At 41.2% G+C, this 22,867-nt stretch overlaps 1 protein-coding gene across 20 annotated transcripts in view; it reads left to right on the forward strand.

Moving 5' to 3' along the window:
* The window catches only part of cacna1g (calcium channel, voltage-dependent, T type, alpha 1G subunit), a 271,804-nt gene that overhangs the window by 163,417 nt on the left and 85,520 nt on the right, over window positions 1–22,867 (forward strand). For all 20 annotated transcript variants that reach the window (XM_042397382.1, XM_042397395.1, XM_042397393.1 and 17 more), the window contains 3 exons: window positions 15–936; window positions 1,602–2,002; window positions 22,006–22,157. In XM_042397382.1, coding sequence (XP_042253316.1) covers window positions 15–936; window positions 1,602–2,002; window positions 22,006–22,157 — 1,475 coding nt within the window. The remainder of the gene's footprint in view (window positions 1–14; window positions 937–1,601; window positions 2,003–22,005; window positions 22,158–22,867) is intronic.

The following is a 22,867-nucleotide window of genomic DNA, read 5'->3' on the forward strand; positions in this document are numbered from 1 at the left end:
CTCCTTGTCCTCAGATCGGCTCATTCTTCATGATCAACCTGTGCCTGGTAGTCATCGCAACTCAGTTCTCAGAGACCAAGCAGAGGGAGAGCCAGCTGATGAAGGAGCAGCGGGTGCGCTTCATGTCCAACGCCAGCACTCTGGCCTCCCTCTCCGAGCCAGGCTCCTGCTACGACGAGCTGCTCAAGTACCTGGTCCACATCATCCGCAAGGGGGCTAAACAGGTAGCCCACATCTGCAGGCTCTTAGCTCGCCGTGCAGGGCTCAACATCGCCGCCTCGCCCCCCGCCACGGAGCCCCAGCGCAGCCAGAGCCAGAGAAGGAGGCGGAAGTCCTCCAGGCAGGGCTCGGTGTCAGTCCATCACATGGTGCACCATCATCACCACCACCACCACTACCACCACTACCACCTGGGGAATGGCAGCTTAAGGGGAGGAGGTACCATCAGGTGTCCAGAGGGTAGGGATGTGGAGGCTGGTTCTCATAACAACAACGGAGGGACTCTCGTGGCGACCGCCTGCACCGGGCACCTCGCTTTGGCCCCACCGCTGCCTTCAGTGACAGCAGCAACCTCCGACACAAACCTGGCCACTTTGACCAATCCTGCTGCAGCAGCTGCCGATTCGTCTTCAGCTCTCAGCGTATTCCACTCAGACACTCTCCGCTGTACCCCATCGCCCACAAACTTGGGTCCAATTCCAGGCCCATTCTCCCTGGCCCCAGCTCCTAAATCCAGGGCAATGAAGAGAAACTCGGTACCCTTTGCTGCTCCGGGGCCTAAGAACTACCCCACACTGCAGGCCAGAGCACTAGCAGAGTCCAGACGAGGGAGTGTTGCAGCCAGCACTCTGACAAATATCAGCTTCAACCTCAATATCCCACCCATGCCCCTGGAGAGAAGGCAGCAGAGCCTGGTGGACACACACACTCCTACAGGTAGAACAACAAACCAACCGATTTTAAAACCAGGAAAGTTTTAGTTCCTCTGAGTCAGCTGTGGTGAATAGAGTTTGCTTTGCTAGGCATTCCCATTAAGTAAGATATTGGAAGGCATAATGGGGTTTGTAAAAAACAGGAGTATATCAGTAAGCGATCACCTATTTGGTGGAGAACAGTATCGATTGGTTGTGATTCAGCCCCAAACTATGACACTGTCCAGAGTGGGGTTTTTTATCATGAGAGACAGAGACCATTGTTATTATAGTCAATAAATGTTAGTCCTTCATGTCATAGCTGGCAGCCAGTTTCTTCTGAATCCGGCCAAGTTCTAAAAGACAGTGGGCTCAGCAAAAGTCAGGCCAGGTCTGCTCAGGTTATACAGAAAACGCTGGCTGCCAGCCAGTCAGGCCACAACACGGCCCGTGGAGACAAGGCATTACTCTTACAACATGAACTGCCCATCACTGTCAAACACACTCCCTCTAACACACACACACAACTGTCCAAAAATGTTGTTCTCCACAACAGATCTCTTTCATTTGATTTGACAATGTTTATAAGCCGCTTCATTTCTGTAATGCATCACAATCACGCTCCTTTTACTCCGGTTCGCTTTCTCTTTGTCTCAGTTTCACCTTCCGACCTCTCTCTCTTGGCTGCAGCCCAGATCTCCTGCCAGCTGTCGGCTCGTGACCTGAGCACCACCAGCAGTGCCATGGACACAGCCGCATTGACATTGGACCCCGAGAGTTGCCCTTACTGCGCCAAGGCCCTGGCCAACGAATCAGAGGGTGGCACCGAGGGCAACGAGACCCCTGGAGACTCCGACAGCGAGGGCGTATACGAGTTCACCCAGGACCTCCACCACAGGGACAGGCAAGACAGCCGGCAGCCCAGGAAGAAGCATCGCAGGCTGGGTAAAACTGCTGCGAAGGTTGTTCACTTCTGGAGGCTGGTGTGCGACACATTCAGGAAGATCGTGGACAGCAAGTATTTTGGACGAGGGATTATGATCGCCATCCTGATCAACACTCTGAGTATGGGGATCGAGTACCATGAGCAGGTGAGTTTCTGTGTGTGGGAGTGTGAAGTCCAATGCAGCTGTTGGATAGTGGTACCCCTGAATGCCTTCACAAAGTTCACAATGGGAATATACCACAGTGCATAATGGACGGTCAGATGAGAGGCAATGAAAAATTGTGGAAAGGTATTAGTTGAAGTTATAGATCCTCTGTGTATGTGTGTCACTGTGTGTGATTGTGTAAGCTACACTGCTCCCACAGGTCCAACTAGAATTCCTGATGTCTCTCTCTGGTATCGTTTGTTTACACGAGCGTAATTACAGCCATGTGGGAGAGAAAACGGAAAGAAAGCGAGAGTATGAAAGACAGAAGATACAATGAGAGAGAGAAAGAGAGGTGATTTAACGGGTGAGAAAGACCCAACAACATCTGACAGAGATTTTCTCGCTTTTTCCTTCATGCTCAATCTGTAGCTTTTTTCTTTTTACTCCTGTTCTACTCTCTTTGACCCCATTTACACCTGATCTTAACATGAAATCTGTATCTGTATTAGGGAAAAGAGACGGTGTAAATGCACACAGTAAGCATTGAAATCAGGATGCTATGGGATTGACCAGACCACATCTGGAAGTTGTGTGGAATGCGTTGTGATCAGATCTCAGCCAGGTGTGAATGCAATCTGTACAGTGTAGCCACATTCTTAGGAAAAGTGTCCTCCCTGCAAGTTCAAAGGTCACGGAACTTCACCTCTCTAAAAGATACACAACCCCTTCCTCTGGAAAAAGGAAGAATCACTAACAATTAATAACAGCATAATTAATAACAGCAGCATCACGGAGAACGTCAGAGTCATGTCCACCAGCTCTGCTTGCCAGAACAGGAATATCACACAATGTTGCCAGTTCCTTCAAAATGTTCTTGGCAAAGCAAAATAGTTGTATATAAAAGTATTTTGAAAGAGACAGAAAGGGTTCAAATTGAAGTGTATAAGCACAAATATCGAGAATCCATGTTTTCACAATGCAGAATGCAGAGTGTTTCTACTTACATGAATGAAATCTTGCCAAATGCAGGTTCAAGCTTTGAGGTGTGTATGAGGTTTGAGGCTATTGTGTTGTGGTTTTGGCATGTGAGATTTGTGTGAAGTTATACAACACAAGTAAAGTAAGTATTGTGTTTGTTTGTGTGTGTGTGTGTGTGTAGGTGTGTAGTAGGAGATTGAAGCCGGGCCAGGTTTTACGGGGTTACTTTCGGTCCCTGACCCAGTGTCTATAAACATATCCAGATGCCAAACATCTTCAGCACACACACGCACACACACACACACACACACACACACACACACACACATACACACAGGAAGTTTTATAGCTTTCTAGTCTCCACTTTTGTTCCATCCTTATTTTTTCTGACTCCACTCGTTCTCCTGCTTTTGCTTCTCCTTTTCCTACTTTCTTCTTGTTTTTCGGCTCCTTCTTCCCCTTTTCTTCCTCCTTTGTTGTCATCTTTTCCTCCTTGTCCCCCAGCCATTCTTGTTTCATTTTGTTTTTATACCCTTCATCTTCCTCCTCTGTACTCTCTCTCTGTCACACTCTCTCTCTCTCTCTCTCTCTCTCTCTCTCTCTCTCTCTCTCTCTCTCTCTCTCTCTCTCTCTTGAGTGCTCTTTCCTAGTATGGGTAAAAATGACCTCTCCAGTCTCCAAACAGGCTGCTGAAAACTTTACCGAGACGGTTCATTGATTGCAAGCCCATCGACATCCAATCGACACACTAAACCTCTGTTTCTCTCTGTAACTCTGTCCATATGGAGGAAGGGCTAGGTTTCAATTTCAATACATCCTCTAGCCAAGTTTACCACTGGAGTTTCAATGGAGTGTGTATCCTGTGCAACTGCCACTTTTGAAATTAGGTGGAGGCAAGGAAATGTGCTGTAGTCTCACCTACTGTGCTACACAACTTAAAGAGTGGTTAAAGTCATAATTTGTCCATTCATCTTTTTCTGACTGATTAATCAGCAACACTGTTTCATGTTTAAAATTTTACGTTAAAATTACAGTTTTGATTCCATCCTGTGGGTACAGCTTTAAACTATGTTCCCAAAGCAAAGAATGGATTACCTTGATCACATGTTGGTGGCATCTAGTGCATCTTTTCACAACCTTGGAGTCAGACTGATATGCAAATGTTCATTTTTTAAATTAATATTAAGTTAATTTAAAGCTGGAGTGTGGGACTTTTGTCTCCCCCCTCTGGCAATTAAAGTAATTACAAAAACACTGTCGACACCTGCTTATGTCATAGGTTCTCCGTCACTACTGTTCCAGCTGTAAAACGGCGGATAAATTGTTTTGAGCATCACACAACACCTGTGAAATGACTCGTTTCACTATCAGAATTTGAATGTAATGGATTTTCATTTATATGTAAAAGTTCCGCACTGCAGATTTACATTAATTCAATTAAAATAATTGAGAAAAGTGTAAAGGAAAACATAGAAACCTGGTAGAAATAATTTGTTTTAAATATGACACTTTGAATTCGGCGAACTTTGACCTTAAGACTTTCAGTCCAGTTGTACATGTAGTGAAGAAAGTGAAAAAGGTTTGACCTACTCCAGTGTCATGTGATCTCCACAGATCTGCCAGCCAGCACCATTGAACAGCTGACTGAGCTGTCATGTGATCAAGTGCCACAAGGAGTTTTAGTCTGGCGCAAGTAAGGATTAACCAAAGGTGATACTGAGCTCCTTGAAATATACAGTTTTCTCTGCTTTTGTGAAGCAGGATTTAATACTCTAGTTTGCATAAAATCATTCAAAATTAGATCAGTGGCAGCATAACTAAACATAACTAAAATGTTCTTTCATAAGCCTTTATTAAAATCCCTGTCTTTCATTAAAATGTATACTGTAGGAAAGAAATGTCTTTATTTTAAGTTGCTGGGGTTCTTCTGTTTGATTTCTTTGTTTACAAACCAAAACAAAAAGTAAAGTTGCTTACCGTCTCTATAATGTTATCACACTGCAAGATAGTTCTCAAAGGCTAACTCAGTTGCTAATAGTACACTTTGACGGATGCTTCACAATAACAGCCCCCCCAGGTTGCAATGACATTACTAATCAGAAATATGTAGGCCTATTTATATGAATCAGTACAAGAGCTTGCAAGACAAGTGTGCTACACATTATTGTTCAGAAAAAGAACAGCAAAATTATTATAATTATTACAATTAGCCAGTATATGTTATGATTTGGGGATGATATCAAGGCCTATGACTGATGTAGTAAGAAAATTATGCCTTGTTGATGTGCAATCAGAAATTGCAGGAAGAGAGAGAACCATGCTATTCATTAATTTATTATATTTAAAATAGACGGATGAACACAGGGACTATTTTTTCACACAGTTTTTCTTCTATCTTGTTCTTTCTGGTAATGTATATAGACAGTTTAGCTCCACCTACAATGAAATTTAAAAGTCGTTACTTTGTTGCATTAATTTTCTTTTATCCTGCTCCAAAAATAAAAGCACACTGTAGACCACACTTATTTAAAGGAAATAAACAATTTAAAACACCAAAAAGTTGTCTAAAGTCTAAATAACAATGAAAAATGTTTTCCACCAACCCACAGAAAGGACAGTCATTGGAAACAGTGTGATTAATCATTGAGATAAAAGAATTCACTGCAATAGCTCCATGTAATATTCTCCACTGTAGGTCACCTGTGTGCTTGTTTAAAGGTAGTTTATAAAAGACTCCAACTTGGCTTTACAGTGTCACTTACACCAAGTTTCTCCCTCCAAACTGTATCCATTTTACCATTCAACTTATTTTTATTTAATACTTTAACACAACATCTGTGGATTATTTTTCCATTCACAGTATGCAGATCTAAGTCTTTCAATAATAAACCAGAACAACAGTCTTCCTCACCTTCTCAGTACATTCTCAATGATTCATTGTCTGCTTTTGTTAATTTTGCAGCCCAACCATTTAAAAAGGTCTTCACATGACAAACAGATTTCAGTCCAATCAGTGCAGCCACAGCTTCATTGTTAATCAATCCAGGTCCAGCTACATCCACTGTCTGAGAGTTGTAACACCAGCAGAGCAGGCTTGGTGTTCCACTGTCAAGTATGTCCATTCTGGATCCACCGATAAGAGGCTCTTCCAGTAACCAGTGCAGGGAGACTGATGGCCCCAAATATCTCTTCTGAAAAAGGGGCCAAGCCTTAAAGATTCCCTTATAAAAATCAGGCAATGAGGACAGATTTAGAAACCTAAAGTCCATTAAAAACAAAGCAATGTCAAGTCCCAATATATCTGTTCTTCTCAAAATGCTACTTGCAAACACCCTCCACACTGTGTGTTTAAAACCAGTCAGATATTTCTGTGCAAATTGGAAACAAAAAGTTGCCACTCTACTTGCTAGGTGTACCAGGCGCCACCCCCCTTCTTCCTTCGGTAAATAAAGCCCACTCTGAGGTACCCGATGCATCTTATCCAAAAGAAAATCTATTAAAGCTGCCTGTAATTTTGGGAGTAAACTGATAGGTGGCTCCATACAAGTTAAATGATGCCACAGTACTGAAGCTACAAGATTATTGATGACTAGAATTTTTCCTCTAAAAGACATCTGAGATAGCAGCCATTTCAACTTTTTTTTAACCTTTCTGTCATCTTCACTATAATGCCATATAATGCCTCCCAATTTCTCTTAACCATCTCTTCATTGCCAACACCTAAATATTTGATACCATCTTTTTTCCATTCCAAACATCCCAGTAAAACTGGAAGAAACCAGTTTGCAACTGCTAGTGCTTCGCCTTCTCTCCAATTTACCTTTGCAACAGAAATGAGACCAAAGTCAACCAACATTTTGTCAATAATATTAATTTCTGACTGCTTTCTAACTAGGATCATTACATCATCAGCATAGGCACATAAAATACGGGCTGTATTTAAAATCTGGTAAAACCAAACCATCAATGCAGGACCTCAATTTATGTAACAAGGATTCAATAGATAATGCATAGAGCATTCCAGACAGAGAGCAGCCCTGTCTGACACCTCTGTGTACTGTAAAGGGAGCACTCAGCCCCGATGAATCTTCAGTACGCTCTGAATGTCTTGGTACAAAACCATGATCATAGCAATGAGACTCGGGCTGAGACCAAAATGCTCTAGAACCTTCCAGAGGTAAAGGTGCTCAACCCTATCAAATACTTCTTCTTGGTCTAATGAAATAAGGTCAAAGTCATGTGCCCAAAGAACTAGAGACATCCGGAACATCCCTGATTAAAGATATGTTGTCTAGGATGGACCTATCAAGCACACAGTAAGTGTGGTCCAGATGAATTACTTCATCTATCATGTGCTTCAACTGGTTAGCCAGAGCCTTGGACAAGATTTTATAATCTGAACAGAGGAGTGAGACTGGACACCAGTTATTAATGTCCTGAAGGTCTCCTTTCGGCAGAGTTCTCACAGCTCTCCTGCAGCTCAGAGACAGAGGCAGATTTTCAATACTTTCATTGAAAACATCCATAAGATCTCAACCAAGTTCATTCCAGAAGGTCTTATAAAACTCCATAAGAAGACTGACAATGCCCAGGGCTTTCCCTCCACCATCCCCTGCATCAGGAGATACAGCTCTTCTAAAACCAGAGGCTCCTCCAGCTCAGGATGGTCATGTCTTTGGGCAAACCCTCACAGAAAACACTCAAACAGCTGTTCATTCTCCACATACTCTGTTTTGTACAGCTCAGAGTAGAACTACACTACCTGTCTCCGGATCTCAAGAAGTTCTGTGAGTTGTTCCCCATCAACTGATCGTCAAGTGTGGATGTACCTGCTCTGTCCATTCCTCTTCTTCTGTCCTTGGATGGAGTGTCCATCTGGTTGATGCTTTGGAAACATGAGCGGACTAGTACTCCCTGAGCTTTAGTGCCCAGTAGGTCTGCTAACAAAGCTTTTTTTAGATTTGAGGAGTTCAATATGTCCTCCTTTGGATTCAATTAAACCTAGAAGTTCCAGTATTTCAATCTCTAGAGCTCTCACTGATCTAGTAATGTTCCTCATGACATTCAGAGTGTACTGCTGACAGCTGCTTGATTTTTAACTTTTCCACAGTCCCACCACTGTCTTAAAGAAACAACAATGTTTTTTCAGACCTATGAACCGTCCAGAAAACACTAAAAACATCTTTAAAATTAGCATCACACAGTAAATTGGTGTTGAAATGCCAGTATGCGCTCTGTTTTTCAACTTTTGCATTAAAAGCACTGCAGACCACTGGAGAGTGATCACTGACATGTACAGGTGAAATGCTACATGTCTTAAAAACATCAAAATTATGTTTGAAACAATAAAACCTATCTAATCCAGGGAAATAAAATTTTCCCTCGTATGAGCCCAAGTGTACTGTCTGTCTTCACTCTGCAACCTTCTCCAAACATCCACTAAATCATGTGTTTTTATGACAGTATTAATTGCTCTCTGGGAGGCAACATGAGGTTCAACATGATTCCTGTCCAAAGAATCATTTTGAGTACTTAAATCACCCCCTAAAAACAAAAAAACATCTGAACTACAACTAGTCAAAAAGTATCACTTTAAGTAGTTATAAACTGGACTCTGTCTGAGCTGACATTTGGTGCAAATACATTAATAAAAGTGAGTGAGAAGCTCTCAAACTTGGCTCTGACCACCATCAGTCTTGACTTTATCACTTCTTCAAGCACATAAGAAGTTGGCAGGGATTTTTTGGAGAACAGAACGGCTACTCATCCACTCACTGAGGTCAAAGAGCTTAAAATTACTTCCCCGCCCCAATCTGACCTCTAGTCAGTTTCACTGGACTGGTCACTGTGTGTTTCCTGGACAAACGTCACATTAACACTTGTTAGCTTCATCAGCTCATATAACTGCAACCTTTTCCTGATGTCTCCAGTTCCATTTAAATTCAATGAAGCAATTTTAAAATCACTCATCATGAAAATAAAGAGGAGACAACCAGACAGCACATACAGACTGATAAAAAGAAAACCTTTAGCTTGATTCTTCTCCATCTTCTCTATTCAGTTCTAGCCTGATCTTCACTACCATTTTCTTCAATCTGTAGATTCTCTGCTCAGTTAAACCTCTTTTACTTTAGTCTTCATGTGTGATCTGACCGAGTCAGGAAAAGCCTCTTTATCTGGACAGTATTTTTCTTCTTCCACTCCTTTTACATTCTTTGTTTTTTTGCAGAAACTGTTTTACTTTCTCAACCTCATAAGTCTGCTGATATAGCTCATCTGGTGTCATTTTATTGGAGACATCACTCTCACTGTCTGCATCAAAAACACCTTCAACATCGGGGTCATATACTCCACCATTTTGTCCTTCACAGTCTGTTTCTGCTTTGCTTTTCTGGCTGTGGCCTTCTTTGCTATCAAACCACTATTGTTGATTTCAGATTTTCTTCTCTGATGAGTGACAGTCAAACTGCTCTCCTCATCCATCATGTCTACATCAGCACTTTCTGCCAGGATCTCCTCTGGCCCAGCCTCAGCTGTTTTACTGTCTTCCTCCTCCTCCTCCTCCTCTTCCTCCTCCTCCTTCAACGTCTTCAACACAACCAACTGTCTCACTGCTCTGTTGAGACACAGTTTTATTTCCTTCCTTCCCTTTTCCACCATCACTATTGTTGCCCCCACCTGTCTCCTCCTTCCTTTCCTTTATCTCAGGTGTGCCTCTTCCACCTTGTCTGTATTTGTTCCTTTCTTTCCAGCTTCTTTCTGCTCTGATGTTCCCTCTCTAGCAGACCGATCAGAAAAAGTTTGACCTGAACTTCGGACAAACTCTGATCACGTCCCACTTTACCACAGCCAAAACATTTCATAACGTCTGACACAGCAAACAGAACGTAATCAATCCCATCAATTTTCAGACGAAAAGACAAGTTTAACTCCTCGTTGCTGTTAATCAGAATCATGAATACCTGTCTCCTGTGAGACACCATGTGTCTGGAAGGTTCTCTTTCCAACACTTCATCTCTAATGAACGGGGGGAACATTGGACAGAACCACTTTCTTGGCCGGTGAGATCAGAGGCAGTAAAGGCACAAACTTGTCATTCACTACAATGCCACCTTATCCACAAAAATCACCACCACTCCATTCACCCTGGCCTCAGATTTGACACTGCCAACAACCTCCACCACCGCTAACCCACACTCTCCCATCGAACAAGGGAAACCTGGACAGATCTTAAGTCCATGTTTCCTTGTCAGCCTGGAGAAATCCATGATGCCGAGCAGCAAAAAGCTGTCCGGACACAAAGTACACAAAACCAACAAACACTAACAATAATAAACACACTACGAAAAACACAACTAACGATAGAAAAACACACCACAACAAATTAACACAACATGAAAAACAGAGAAAAGTTTAGAAAAACTCACTCGCTCTGTAGACTCACTCCTTAGAGAGAGAAAGAGAGAGAGAGAGTTTATAGCTCCGGTGATACAAAATAAACTGAGACTGAGCTCAGAGCAGCCCTAATCTTTCATGGCTTTAGGGTATAACTGAACCTTCCATTTACAAAAATACTAGCTGATTCATTATGTGGCTATATCAGGACAGAATTAGTGGACTGGCAAAACTGAAAAATCGCTATTAATGTGGGTTCTGAGGGGCCCTCCTACCTGACCCATGAGCCATGTAAATCATTTGCTGTTGCCACATTTTCAAATATAAAATACTATTTATACTATAGCTTGACTGAATACTTGATGGTTATTATTTACTAAGAGATGTGCATCCATATTGCCCAGTATGCCCAGCTAATCAACCTTTTAAATCCAAATCAGCTGTACGTACTATGCATGTATGTATTTATGTATGTATGTATGTATGTATGTGTATATACACACACACACATATATATATATGATACTCCTACAATTCACTCTAGTGGTGTTTTTTCCCCTTTTTTCGTGAACAGAAGGATAGTTCTGCTTCATCCTCTCATCGAAGTTGTAAACATTGGCACCCTTTGACACAATTGGGAGGCGGGGCCCTTGCATAATTTGCGAGGCCCTACGCAACTTGCATTATGAACCAGTCTCGGTAGAAACAAACTCGCTGGCCAAACACCCCCCCTACAGCAAGGTGGAAGCCAATGACATGGCAGAAATTTTGGGGTGGCATCTTGGGTGGCCAATCAGATTGTAGGGGTGGCACTGGCCACACTGGCCACCCTTTTAAAACCACGCATGGCCATCAGATAATTGATGTCTTTCAACAGTTTGTTTAATGTTCATCTGTCCTGCGCCCAGGCAAGGTGGATGGATTATACAGTAGAACTAGTAGTAATTGTTCCAATAATTCCATACATCTCTCTGATAGACTGAGGGAAAAACATCTCATATATCATCTGTTAAAACTGAGTCAAAGTTTGTGTTTCGGGAAAACTATCCCTTTAAGAAGTGGTTCTCTGATGAGTATGACAGCTCATCGATCATGTTGACCCATTTTCTAGCCCCCCCCGTTCTGTAAATGGATGATACACACATGTACACACAATGGATCTGGTATTATGTATTATTCAGCTGCAAATAAGGTTGTGGAGTTCTGACTGTGTCTTAAGGAGAGTTTGACAAGATAGATTCCACCCTGATGAGTAATTAATGGAGAGAGAAACATGAGGAGCACAAACTTCTAACACACATGCAAAGAGAAACCAGACTTCAAGAACAACCTATTTGTTAAGGCCAGTCAATGTCTCTGCTGGCAATAATTACATATAATGTGCTTATTAATCCTGAATTATGCTGATTATAAACAGGATGGGTGTATCTGACAGAAAAGGCTGCATAGTCAATTTGTCACAAAGGAAGAGTTCCTGCAGCTGTTTTTGTGCATGTGTGTGTGTGTGGACCCTATATGACTGTGTTTTCAATTCAGTCGTGGTTTTTGCCAGTGTTGCTCATGGCTTCGATCAACAGAAATACCAAAGTCAATGAAGATTAGTCTACTGTGGCAGCCCTTCAAGTGTAAACTACTGAAAGTCCTCCTACACTCAAAAATTTGTTTCTCTTGTTGTAACTTCACTTTGATATTTGAGCTTCATTGGGCACAATGAGCTTTGTGCAGAGTTTGACACTAGAAAGTTGTTTTCACATTGATCTACTGAAGGAGGAAAGTTTCTCTGTGCTCACTGAAAATCTCAGTTTAAGAGTTGGGTCTACGAGTACGATTTGTGACATCACAACTAGTTTGGAGGCTAATCGTGGTCTATATTCAACTTACACAAGTGTGATGTAGAAACTTGAAGCTCCAAGTGCATATACACTGGAAATGGACAGTTGGACATCTTGTGTCACCTCATGTCACCGTTATGTTTATTCAGTGATTCTGACACATCGCAGGTATCTTTTAGGCCTAACAAATGTGTTGAAAAGCATTTTATTTTGCACAAAACATTTTCAAAGTCAATTTCTAAAAAAATCTTTTAATACCAGCATTGTTTAGATCTATCTTTACATCAGCTTCTTCCATGTATTTTGCTGGTGCAATGCTTAATTATTTTATTTGTTAACCCCACCAACTGTTGATCAGTGGAAGAGTGCAAAAGCATTGACAGGAATGGGTATCACATGTACATGTGCATCCTCATGTGCGTGCTACCAGAGAACAAAATGCAAACAAAAACAAAGAATTGCTCATTAAAACGTTGTTTTGGTTTTTTGGTTTTAGTGTGAACAAGCACTCCCCCCCCAACTCAGATTGTTGCTCCAGTGTCCCTATATCACTCTGTGCCAACACGATTCAGCCTTTTCCAGCTGCATTAAAGACATAAATCTGGTGGTCATCCACAATTGAGAGAACAGCAGATACATGTATCACTCCCGTTTTCACAGCTATACTGGCCGGTAACAGCATGCATTTCAAACACATGACCTGGAGCGACTTCTGTCTGGCAAACATGGAAATCAGTGAGAGAGATTCCACTGCCTCTGAGTCTCCTCCTTCACTGGCAGTTCAGACGGAGTCATTTGAACTGGCTTAGTTTACCAAGGCATACAGAGACAGAATGAGGGATGTGAATGAGTGGTAGGGAAGGTGTAAATCTGCCCCAAATACTGTAACACTGATCAACATGGAATGTACCAAGGAATGTCACAGATTTTTTTGCAGCTTAGTGGACAGAATTACTGGATTTTCCCTGGAAAAAGCACTTCACATTATAGAATGGTATCAGAATCAATTGTGATTTACCTTACCTTTACCTTAACTCAAAGTGTATTTATTGTTGTTAATCTTTAAGTTAGGATTTTGTCATTGTGCAGAATATCCACTCAATATTCTTAATAGTAACTAAACAGCAGTATCAAAACTGTTGGCTGTGACTAAGAGTTTTAAATCCTGCTCTCAGGAGACCAAATATTGACTCTTAATCCACGAGACTTGCCCTGTAACTCCGGGACCCACACACCGGATCTGTAATGTGCTCAAACACACACACACACATACATACTCACACTCAGACATGCATCGTATGTACAGCTGCAAGCTGACCTCTGAGATATAAACCGGCCTCTCTTTCGAGTGGGCAGACTATAAGAGATACAGATACTGTACATCCACACAAGTGTCCTTCAGACACAGACATGTCGTTACCCTGCAAACCATCAGTGTGTATGGAGCTACAGTGCCTGAACCCTCACTGTCCATGACACATAACAGAGCCCCCTTGTCTGCTTCCTATCTCTTAAACGCACACACACAAATACGTACACACAAACACTCAGCGCTGCTCGGGAAACGGCGCGCGCATGCTCTCGCTCCGAGGGCGAGCACAGCGAATGTAAATGTGTACGCGACACAGACATGGGGGGGATAAAAAGATGATTAAATAGAGTGTTGGATAGGGATGACAGAGTGTAAGGACTTGGAGGTGAAGGGATAGACGGGGTGATGGGTGGAAGAGTGGAGGCGGATGGGTTGGACGAGTAAGGAGAGGGTGTCTGCTTTATCTCTCCGTGCAGTTTAAGAGTGTTACCATTTATGGTGGAGCTGATGGAATAGTTGTGTGTCTGCCAACTATGTGACACAGCCCATAGTCTATTTACTTGGGAAGGTCAACCTCTCTCTGGCTTTACATAAGAAACTTCCTTCTGTCTTTATGGCCACAGAAACAGCCCGTCCCTCTCTTTTCGCCTCCCCTTCGCCAACCATCTCCTCTGCGTCTTTTCCTCGCCCGCTTCCTTTTCCTCAAACTCCCCTGTCAGTCTTCCTTCTCCCCTGTTGAGCAGTGCCCATGCCGAAATAGTTTAAGAGGACGTTTAGAGGCATAGAAAAGACAGGGGTGTCAAGGGAGAAGTGGGGTAAAATGCATGGTTCCTGTTTTGGAAATTCTTGTTTCTGTTAGAGTGGAAGCTTTTTAGCACTGACATAAGTATTGATTTGGTGTGTAGCTGTTACATGAGCACAAAGTGATCTGAAGTCACTTTTGGGTCACTTGGTCTACATTTCCCACAGGCGTCGTTTTGACTTTACTAACCTTGAAAGCTATTCACTTGAAAAAGAAAGTGCATGGAGTTAGTCTTTGAACTTCTGAGTGCCTCAAATCAATGATGCATGTTTGTTTGTACAGTAGGTGTGTGTGTGTTCTGCTGTTTTCTCACATTCTAAGGATGGGAAGGGAAGGATTACCTTGAGATGGGTATATTTTAGAGCGTGGCACACACAAGCCATGTGCAGACATTTGCGGCCTTAGATATGCTGTGAAAGCATCAATTTGTGATAAAAGAAAATACTTAAGTAGCTTAGAAGCAGCTTTGGTTCTTGCAGATGGAACACCTGAAACCAAAAGGCGTGCTCTTTTTGAAATCACCAAAATTCAAGTGAAATTCAGTGATTGACAGTTTTGATGTGAAATCAATTAAACGTGCTTTCACCAGTGTTTTTTCACCTACAGTAGCAGTGTTCTATGGATGTGCAATCCCAGATTTAAGTGGCAGATGTGGGTTTTCATCCTTATTATTGCATTGAAAGGAAGAGGGGAAAAAGTTAATTTCTGTTGATCTCTTGTCTCTTAAATTCAGTCTAACAAGGCTAAAATCCTATAGCCATGCTAGTAGATCTGTGAGGCTGTACTAAGGCACAGTGGTGCTTCAAGCTTAATGCTAACGTCAGCGTGTTAACATGCTTACAATGTCAGCTTGCTGCTGTTTAGCAGGTAAAATGTTTACCATGTTCACCATCTGAGTTTTGTGTGTTAGCATGCTAACATTTGTTAATTAGCACTAAACACAATAAACCAAAGTATTGGACTAATTAAAATTTTGACCTGATGATGGCACTATATCACAAGTCAGAGGTCATCAAAATGATTACAGTTCATCTAGAGGGGGACATGAATGTCTGAACCTAATTTCATGACAATCCATTCAGTAGTTGTCGAGTTATTATTTAAAAAGACCTCATGGTTGTGCTATTGGAAAAGTCGTCCAATTACCAAAGTCATTAGCATTTATCGTCTGGAGAATATGAAGGTACAAACTTTCATGAGAATCTCTCTCCCCAGCTCGGCCTAACAGCCCAGTCAAAGAACACAGCAGTAGTCACAGTGAGCTGCAGCGCGGAGAGACTAAATATTCCCCATATAATAGAACAGATACTTCACTGGAGTTGTTATGCTTTGAATGAATATTGCTGTGGATGAGAATATCTATATGTCTTATGGTTCAGCTACGTTTTATTGTCTCAAAATAGAAAAGATCTTGGCATTTAAATTTAAGACATAAAATTAAGTACAGTCATTGCAATGTTTGACATTAGCATTAGTTTAAAGTTATGGCTTGTTTAACTTCCATAGGTTATGAATATGCACAATCATGTGTTTATATGTGTTATAATGTCTCTCAGTCTTGATGCACTCTCGTACTGCATTGTGCACACACACATTTTATTCCCCCCTTGCCAAACTCAGAAAGACAGTGGAAAGACCCTCTCGCTGTGCTTCTTGCTCCAACCAGAGACAATATTTATTCAGCTTTTATCGTGCCCTGCCTGAGGAATGCAGAGTTGGCATCTGAAGACACTGGCCTCCCTCCAAGACAGGCCTAAGAAAAGTGTTTTTCTAATTTGTACAATGGTGAGACATAGATGGTGAAACAACAGTTCCTAATCCTGGTTTACAGAGAGAAGGCTTTTCCAGCCCTGAAGGCCATGAAATCAAAAAAGGGAGAATCAATGAAGTGATCAAATGATGGATTCAGTTATTTCCTGGTTCAGTGACTTGTCAAATAACATGCTGCCTGTATTTAGCAAATTTTCCTCTTTACCTCCTGCTCTGGATATGCCATTTTATCCCCCTCACATTTTCGCTCCAAGTTCTGGTTTCAGCTTGTTCTACAGTTCTAAATATGCTACTTGTGTGTTTGAAATAATGTATGAACTACACCACCTGCGGTTTGTTGATATGATTGTGGACGACACTGAGAACGGCAGAACCTATAATAAATTGGACTCTATAAACTACACAAAATAAAATTCTGACATTCTGGCAATTTGTACGTTGCATACTCCCTCAAGCAAGGTAATTTAAGCAGGGCTGTAGTGGTAAAATATACATTTGAATATAGTTGTGTAGTGTTAACTCCTGTTTTAAAAGATCTGTCATTTTATATCAGTTTCTAATCTTTTTTATTTTATTTTACTTGGATTTATATAATGTCTTAAAAAATAGTTAGACCATAACAGTTTTCTGCTTTCCCAGAATTTGTTCATGTCTCTCTATCACCTGACTCCTGGGCTCCTTCTCAAGCAGTTTCTCCCTTTTCTTCCTTATCATTTTCTTTCAATCTTGAGTCAGTTGCACTTTCTTTAATTTCTCAATGTTTCTTTGCCTCCAGTCTTGCATCCTACATTTCTCCCTCACTTTTGTCTCCTCTTTCTTCATCCCTTTATTCACTCTCTGGAAATGTAACTCTCAATGTAACTCTCATAGAAATAGTGGATAATGTTGTGAGAATACACGGTAGGTCAGATAAGGTGTAAAGTGTGTGTAAACATTCAAATGGGGCTGCATTAATGCTATTTCAGAATGTGAGAGGTAAACAGCTTCTGCCTGCGTTCACCCTCTGCTGCTGCCCTGTATATAGGGTAACATAACATAGAGCTGAAATTCAGCACTTTATTTCGCCAGTTCTCCCAATTATCCCTACAGTATATGTATAAATACCTGTTTTTTGCAAGTTTAGATTAAATCATAATATTGTTTTCTCCAGGAGCGCATTATCTTTGAAAACTTATAAAAATTCATTAGCTTGTTTTCTCAGATAGGTGAAATTAAAATAAACATTAAATTATAGATCATTTAACTTAATTCATTTAGATATCTGATTTTATTTCATTATTATTATATTCACTATGACAAGATCTTGACAGTCAGATTATCAAGGTTTCTGTGAGGATAAAATATACCAGTAATGTCTGCAAATGACATTAGATGCCAGTTTACAAACATTAGGTAGATCATTTAAGTAATTTTAAAAACAACACAGGCCCTAAAATTGAACCTTGTGGAACACCAGATTTAATCTGAAGAGGAGCTGAATTAATCCCTGGGTAGGTGACAAATTGAATTGAATCATGAAGATAGCTACCACCTGAGGGCACTATCAACCACACCTAGTCTCTGTAGCTTCTGTAGCAATAGAAATGCTTTGGAAAGATCCAATAAAACAGCCACACAAAATTGTCTATCATCATTAGCCCTGTGTGGTTCTTCCATCAAATCTGTTATGGTGCTGACGCTGACTTTAAAATCTATTCAGTCATCTGAGACAAATCATTGCCATTATTGTTATTAAATCACAACCAACCAACAGTCATGGGGAGAGTGTATCGCTCTCCATTTCACGCTTGAAATTTCTTCTTCTGTAGCATGCCCAAGTAACACACTTGATTAAGCTGACACACACACACACATACACACACACACACACACAAAAACATCAGACTTGGTGCTGCATCATTGACAGTCTGGAGCGCAGCATCCCGTTTGGATTAGATCACATCAGATTAGGTGACATTACATTAGCGCTAACCAGATTACACTATTCCTCATCTAACACACTTTACCTCCTAATGCTCCTCCAGCCTCATTACCCAGGAAACAGCCATTGAAGGAAGCAATTAGGAAAACGAGGACGTCTTTCTCACTTACACACTTACACACGTGGACACATTCATCTCCCTCTAGGTAGTACGCACACCTCATTGGCCATCAGTCAATTAAGAAATTTCTCCTATTTGATAAGCTAATGCCCGTGAACCTTTGGTGACGTTAGCATATGAGTGTGTGTGGGTGTAGTTTTCTACCTCCATGTCTTTTGTGTTTTCCTATGTGCGTTTCTATGTGTGAGAAAGGCTTTTATGGTCTCATTCTCTTGCAGTAATCTTGCATGATGTCTGAGGAATGTGTAATATACAAGCTGGAACAATAGCAGAGCAGAAACAGTGGGGGAAAAATAATGACCTGAACCTCAGTCTCAAGGCCAGATGTCTGCAGTCCAAGTCTCACCTCATAAAAACTGTACTTCTTGTTCTGGCTTATCAACCACATCTATTATAAACCTGTGTGTATGTGTGTGTTTGCATGCATGGTTATGAGTGTGAGTCTGTGCAGAGCTTTGTGCATACAGTATGTGTGCATACATGGTAATGAGTGTGGGAGTAGAGCTCACTGTGTGGGTTTATGTGTGTGGCCTGTGGATGTGTGAGTGCACATGGTTATTAGTGCAACTTCGGGTATACCTCTGAGTGAGTGTATGCGGCGTTAGTAGGTGCATGTGTGTGTCCCTTGAGTGTGTATGTTTCTACATAACTGTGTGTGAGGGCATTCATATGAAAGAACACACAAACATCTAAGTGCTCCTGCATTGGTTTACCCTTTGAACTCCTCTTAATCACACTATGTGTGTGCACGCGTGTGTATGAAGGATTAGTAGCCGCCGCCCTTGTCAGTGTACAAATGAATGGACACAATAAAGCCGTGGGATCAAATGAATAGATTTGTCTGTGTCTGAATTCAGAAACAGACACAAGAGACTCAGACAATGAGAAAGAGGTGAGATGAAACAGAGAAAAGCTGTTTTTCAGGAATTGGGGCTAACTGGCAGGAGCTGCGCCACAGGCTGTGGGCAAATTATTCTTTTTTAACAAGGAGCCAGCAGAGCAAAGATGTTGCCCTCTTCTCTGTACATATTCTCTACTGTCTTCATTCAACATTGCACACGTATTGCATGACCGTGCTTAAACTAAACCGCGTACCCGGTAACGCGATGTAAAACAAGTCATCGCTTTATCAGCTCCTCCACAAATCACAGTGAAGTTCAGTCACCCAAAAACTGGCAACCGCACCAGTTCCCCAATTATTTCCAGTTATTATTAGTTCTCATCATCTCAGTTTACAGCTCAGCTTAGAAGAGTAATGACGGCAAATTTGCACTTGTTCGTGATATATTGTCACGTCTTTGATTTACCGAACACAAGGACAAGAAAATTGGATGTTAATGCTGATTCGCTGATCACAGGAGAGGTGAACTGTGATTTTGAGAAGCAAGACTGGATGCAGCTTCTAGTTTTGAGTAGAACCAAAAAACTTTTTTTGAATAATTAGTAAGCAGTGATGGTATTTTTATATATTTTTAAATTTTTTTAATTTATTATGTCATGAATTGTTGTTGTGTGTGTGTGTTTTTTTAAAGCATTTACTAACCTGAGCATTCTCACTCAAGTCATTAAGTGAGCTACCATTCAACCCTTCCTCTTGTCATTCAGTATTTTAACTTTAATGCCACAGTGAACAGCTGGTTCAGTCTATACGCTCCAGTCTCTTCCTGTAATGGGTCATGAGTCAATCCTATAAGAATGATTTGTGATATACTGAAACTTTACTACCAGAGGGTTACTCTTTAGGGATAGGAATGCCAGTGTTGGTCTGTGAGTTGGTCGGTCAACCACTTTGGTCCAGACTGAAATACCTCAACAACTGCAGTGTAATTCTGTGTCATTAACTTTGCTTAGCCTTAGATGTGGTAGATCAGTTCACACTACAATTGTATGAAGATCATACGGGTCATTTTAAAAGGAAATGAGAACTCATTTTGTGATTTAGGTATGAGCACTGCTTAAAATTAGCAGCAATAACACGTAGGCTTATTTACGATAAGCCTGTGAAATTCCATTTCAAAGCTTAAGGGTTTAAATTATGGTGCAATATTGGGCCTTGGTATTGCTGGACTGTCTTCTCTGCCTCGGGGCCTATTGTTACATTAAGGTCTTATGGGAATAATGACTTAACACTAAGCAATAACTTGTAAGTGTTGACTTGTTTAAGTTGTCAAGGCTCCTTTATTGAAGTTTTCTGTAGATGGTGGTTGGTTTTGATGCTACTTGCAAGTTTCAACCACAACATTTTAAAAAGCTCTGCACATAGTTGCTTTTTGTCTCTTGTTTTTTTTCCAGCTAAATCATTACCTGCTCTTAACCATAGGACTATGTTTCATTTTTGGAAGAGAAAAGATTGTCCACTGCCAAAATCTTGACACCAGACATAGTATTTTCAGTGTACCAGAAGAGAGTTTTATTTTAATTGCATTTCAAATGCTTACTCCTTTAAAGCAGAGATACTAAAAACCACCTTTTCCATATGACCTGAATGCAGCATAACAGCAACAGCAGTGACAATATTTCATAATAACCGTCTGTCTCTCCATCACTTTTACTGAAGTACTGTAGACAAACTGGTGCCATAATGGAGCACGAGGAGCTGTTATTCAACTGGTGATGTTAATCTCTGTATTCCTTTCTCTGTGTATCCATGCTGATGTTGAGTAATCGCTGCTTAAACAGTCATGGTGTATAGTGATTAGTGGCAGCCCACCAGGATAGGCTTAATGACACACACTGTGTTTACATTACATTACATTACCTCCTAGTTCAGCCTGGGGATAATGTTTCTGCCGGGACGACATCTTTATTTATACACACACACACACACACACACACATACACACACACACAGACGGATAGCGAGACTGGAAGATACACACTAAAGAAGAGTTACACACACCTACATACACACACTGGCTTACACATTTATGATGAAGAACATGCACGCACATATCAGGCCTTCAACACCTTCAATCCTCTGTGTCACGTCAGTGTAATGTGTGTGCATGACACCATGTTTGAGTTGTGTAAACTGTTTATTGCAAGGAGATGAAAGGCCTCATGAAGCTTGTCTGGGGTGTTGCACAGTCCACAGACACATAACAGCATTCCCACCGGTTCTTTTCTCCTCACCGATAATTACGGATACTCGCTATAGATGTCTGATTTACATACCGTGTCGTATTTCGATGTGCCGCGCCTTTTATCTTTTGGCTTGTGTTCTTTCTCTTGTCTGTCTGCTTGTTCTCATCGCTTGTTTTTCTCTCTTTCCCTTTTCTCTCTCTCTCTCTCTCTTTCTCTCTGTCTTTCTCTCTTTCGCACTCATACACCCACGCACACAAACACATACGAACAAGCACACACACACCAGTTGTTTGATCTAGATGTGAGTGGCAGCTCAATTCTCTGATGAGCTCCAAGCAGACATCCCGGGCATATTCTGTAGCAGCATTGTGATCAGTGCACATGGCTGTCCTGTTGAGAGATAAAGGTTTAGTATGTGTATTGTGTGTGTATGTGTGTGTGTGTTAGATAAGATGTGTTTGTCATATTTGAATTGTATTCAGTCTCTGGCATATTTGTGCACATGTGCCACAGCAGGTTTTGAGTCTCTGTAAATGTCTTACAGTACAGATTACATGCACATCCGGAACTGTTAGAAGAAATTCAAAGTTCTGCCAGTCAAGCTGAAACTTTTATTAGTTCCTGAAAAGTTTACGATTTTGAGAGAGAAGATTTATACTAGAGCGTAGCACGCCACAATAATGCAATAACCAGTCCTCTCTCTTTCTCTGTGTCTCTGTCTCCAGCCTGATGAGTTGACCAATGCACTGGAGATCAGCAACATTGTCTTCACCAGCCTGTTCGCCTTGGAGATGCTTTTGAAGGTGTTGGTCTACGGGCCTTTTGGCTACATTAAGAACCCCTACAATATCTTCGATGGCATCATCGTGGTCATCAGGTGAGCTGCCGACAACAGTTGTTACATCAACACCTTATATATGGATCCATTTCTGGTCCATGTTTTCCTTTTTAAACTTTGTAAACTGCCACCAGTGAAATATAACCTAAATACATATCCACCTTCAGTATTATATAAGAAAAATATATTGCTGTAATGAACCATGGGGGACATCAGTTAAGACAAAGCATTACGGTATAGTGATGTCATGGTTCTAATATAGGTGGTAAATAAATACAGAGCAGAGCGATCACAAACTATAAACAGTCTCTGGGAGTGATGCTGCTGTTTGTAGTCTGGAATATTGTACTAAACAATATCAGCCGTCCATGAGAATTTGCAGGGCAAAGTTAAACCTTTGAGTCTCCTGGAGGAGATGAGGAGATTTCACTGGAACAGGAAATGTACACTTGAATTCGTCAAGCTTACAGACTTCAACTGAAGTAATCGAGAGATGGAGCAAATATTTGCTTTGATTTTGGGAAATAGGCTTCTTTGTTTTCTTTCCCCAAGTGAGATTTGTAGATCAATACTACTCTGATTAAGTATAAAACTATAGTCAAGAGACAGTTAGCTTAGCTTAGCATACAGTTTTTCAAAGGTTTTTTGGTGCATTAATAATCCTTATGTGACAGCTGGGTGCAGTGACTTCCAGTCTTGTCATAATGAAATTGCTCAGGAGCACAGCGTGGATGGATAAACTATTGTTT

Source organism: Thunnus maccoyii, chromosome 20 (genome assembly GCF_910596095.1).
Source record: "Thunnus maccoyii chromosome 20, fThuMac1.1, whole genome shotgun sequence".
Taxonomy (NCBI): Eukaryota; Metazoa; Chordata; class Actinopteri; order Scombriformes; family Scombridae; genus Thunnus; species Thunnus maccoyii.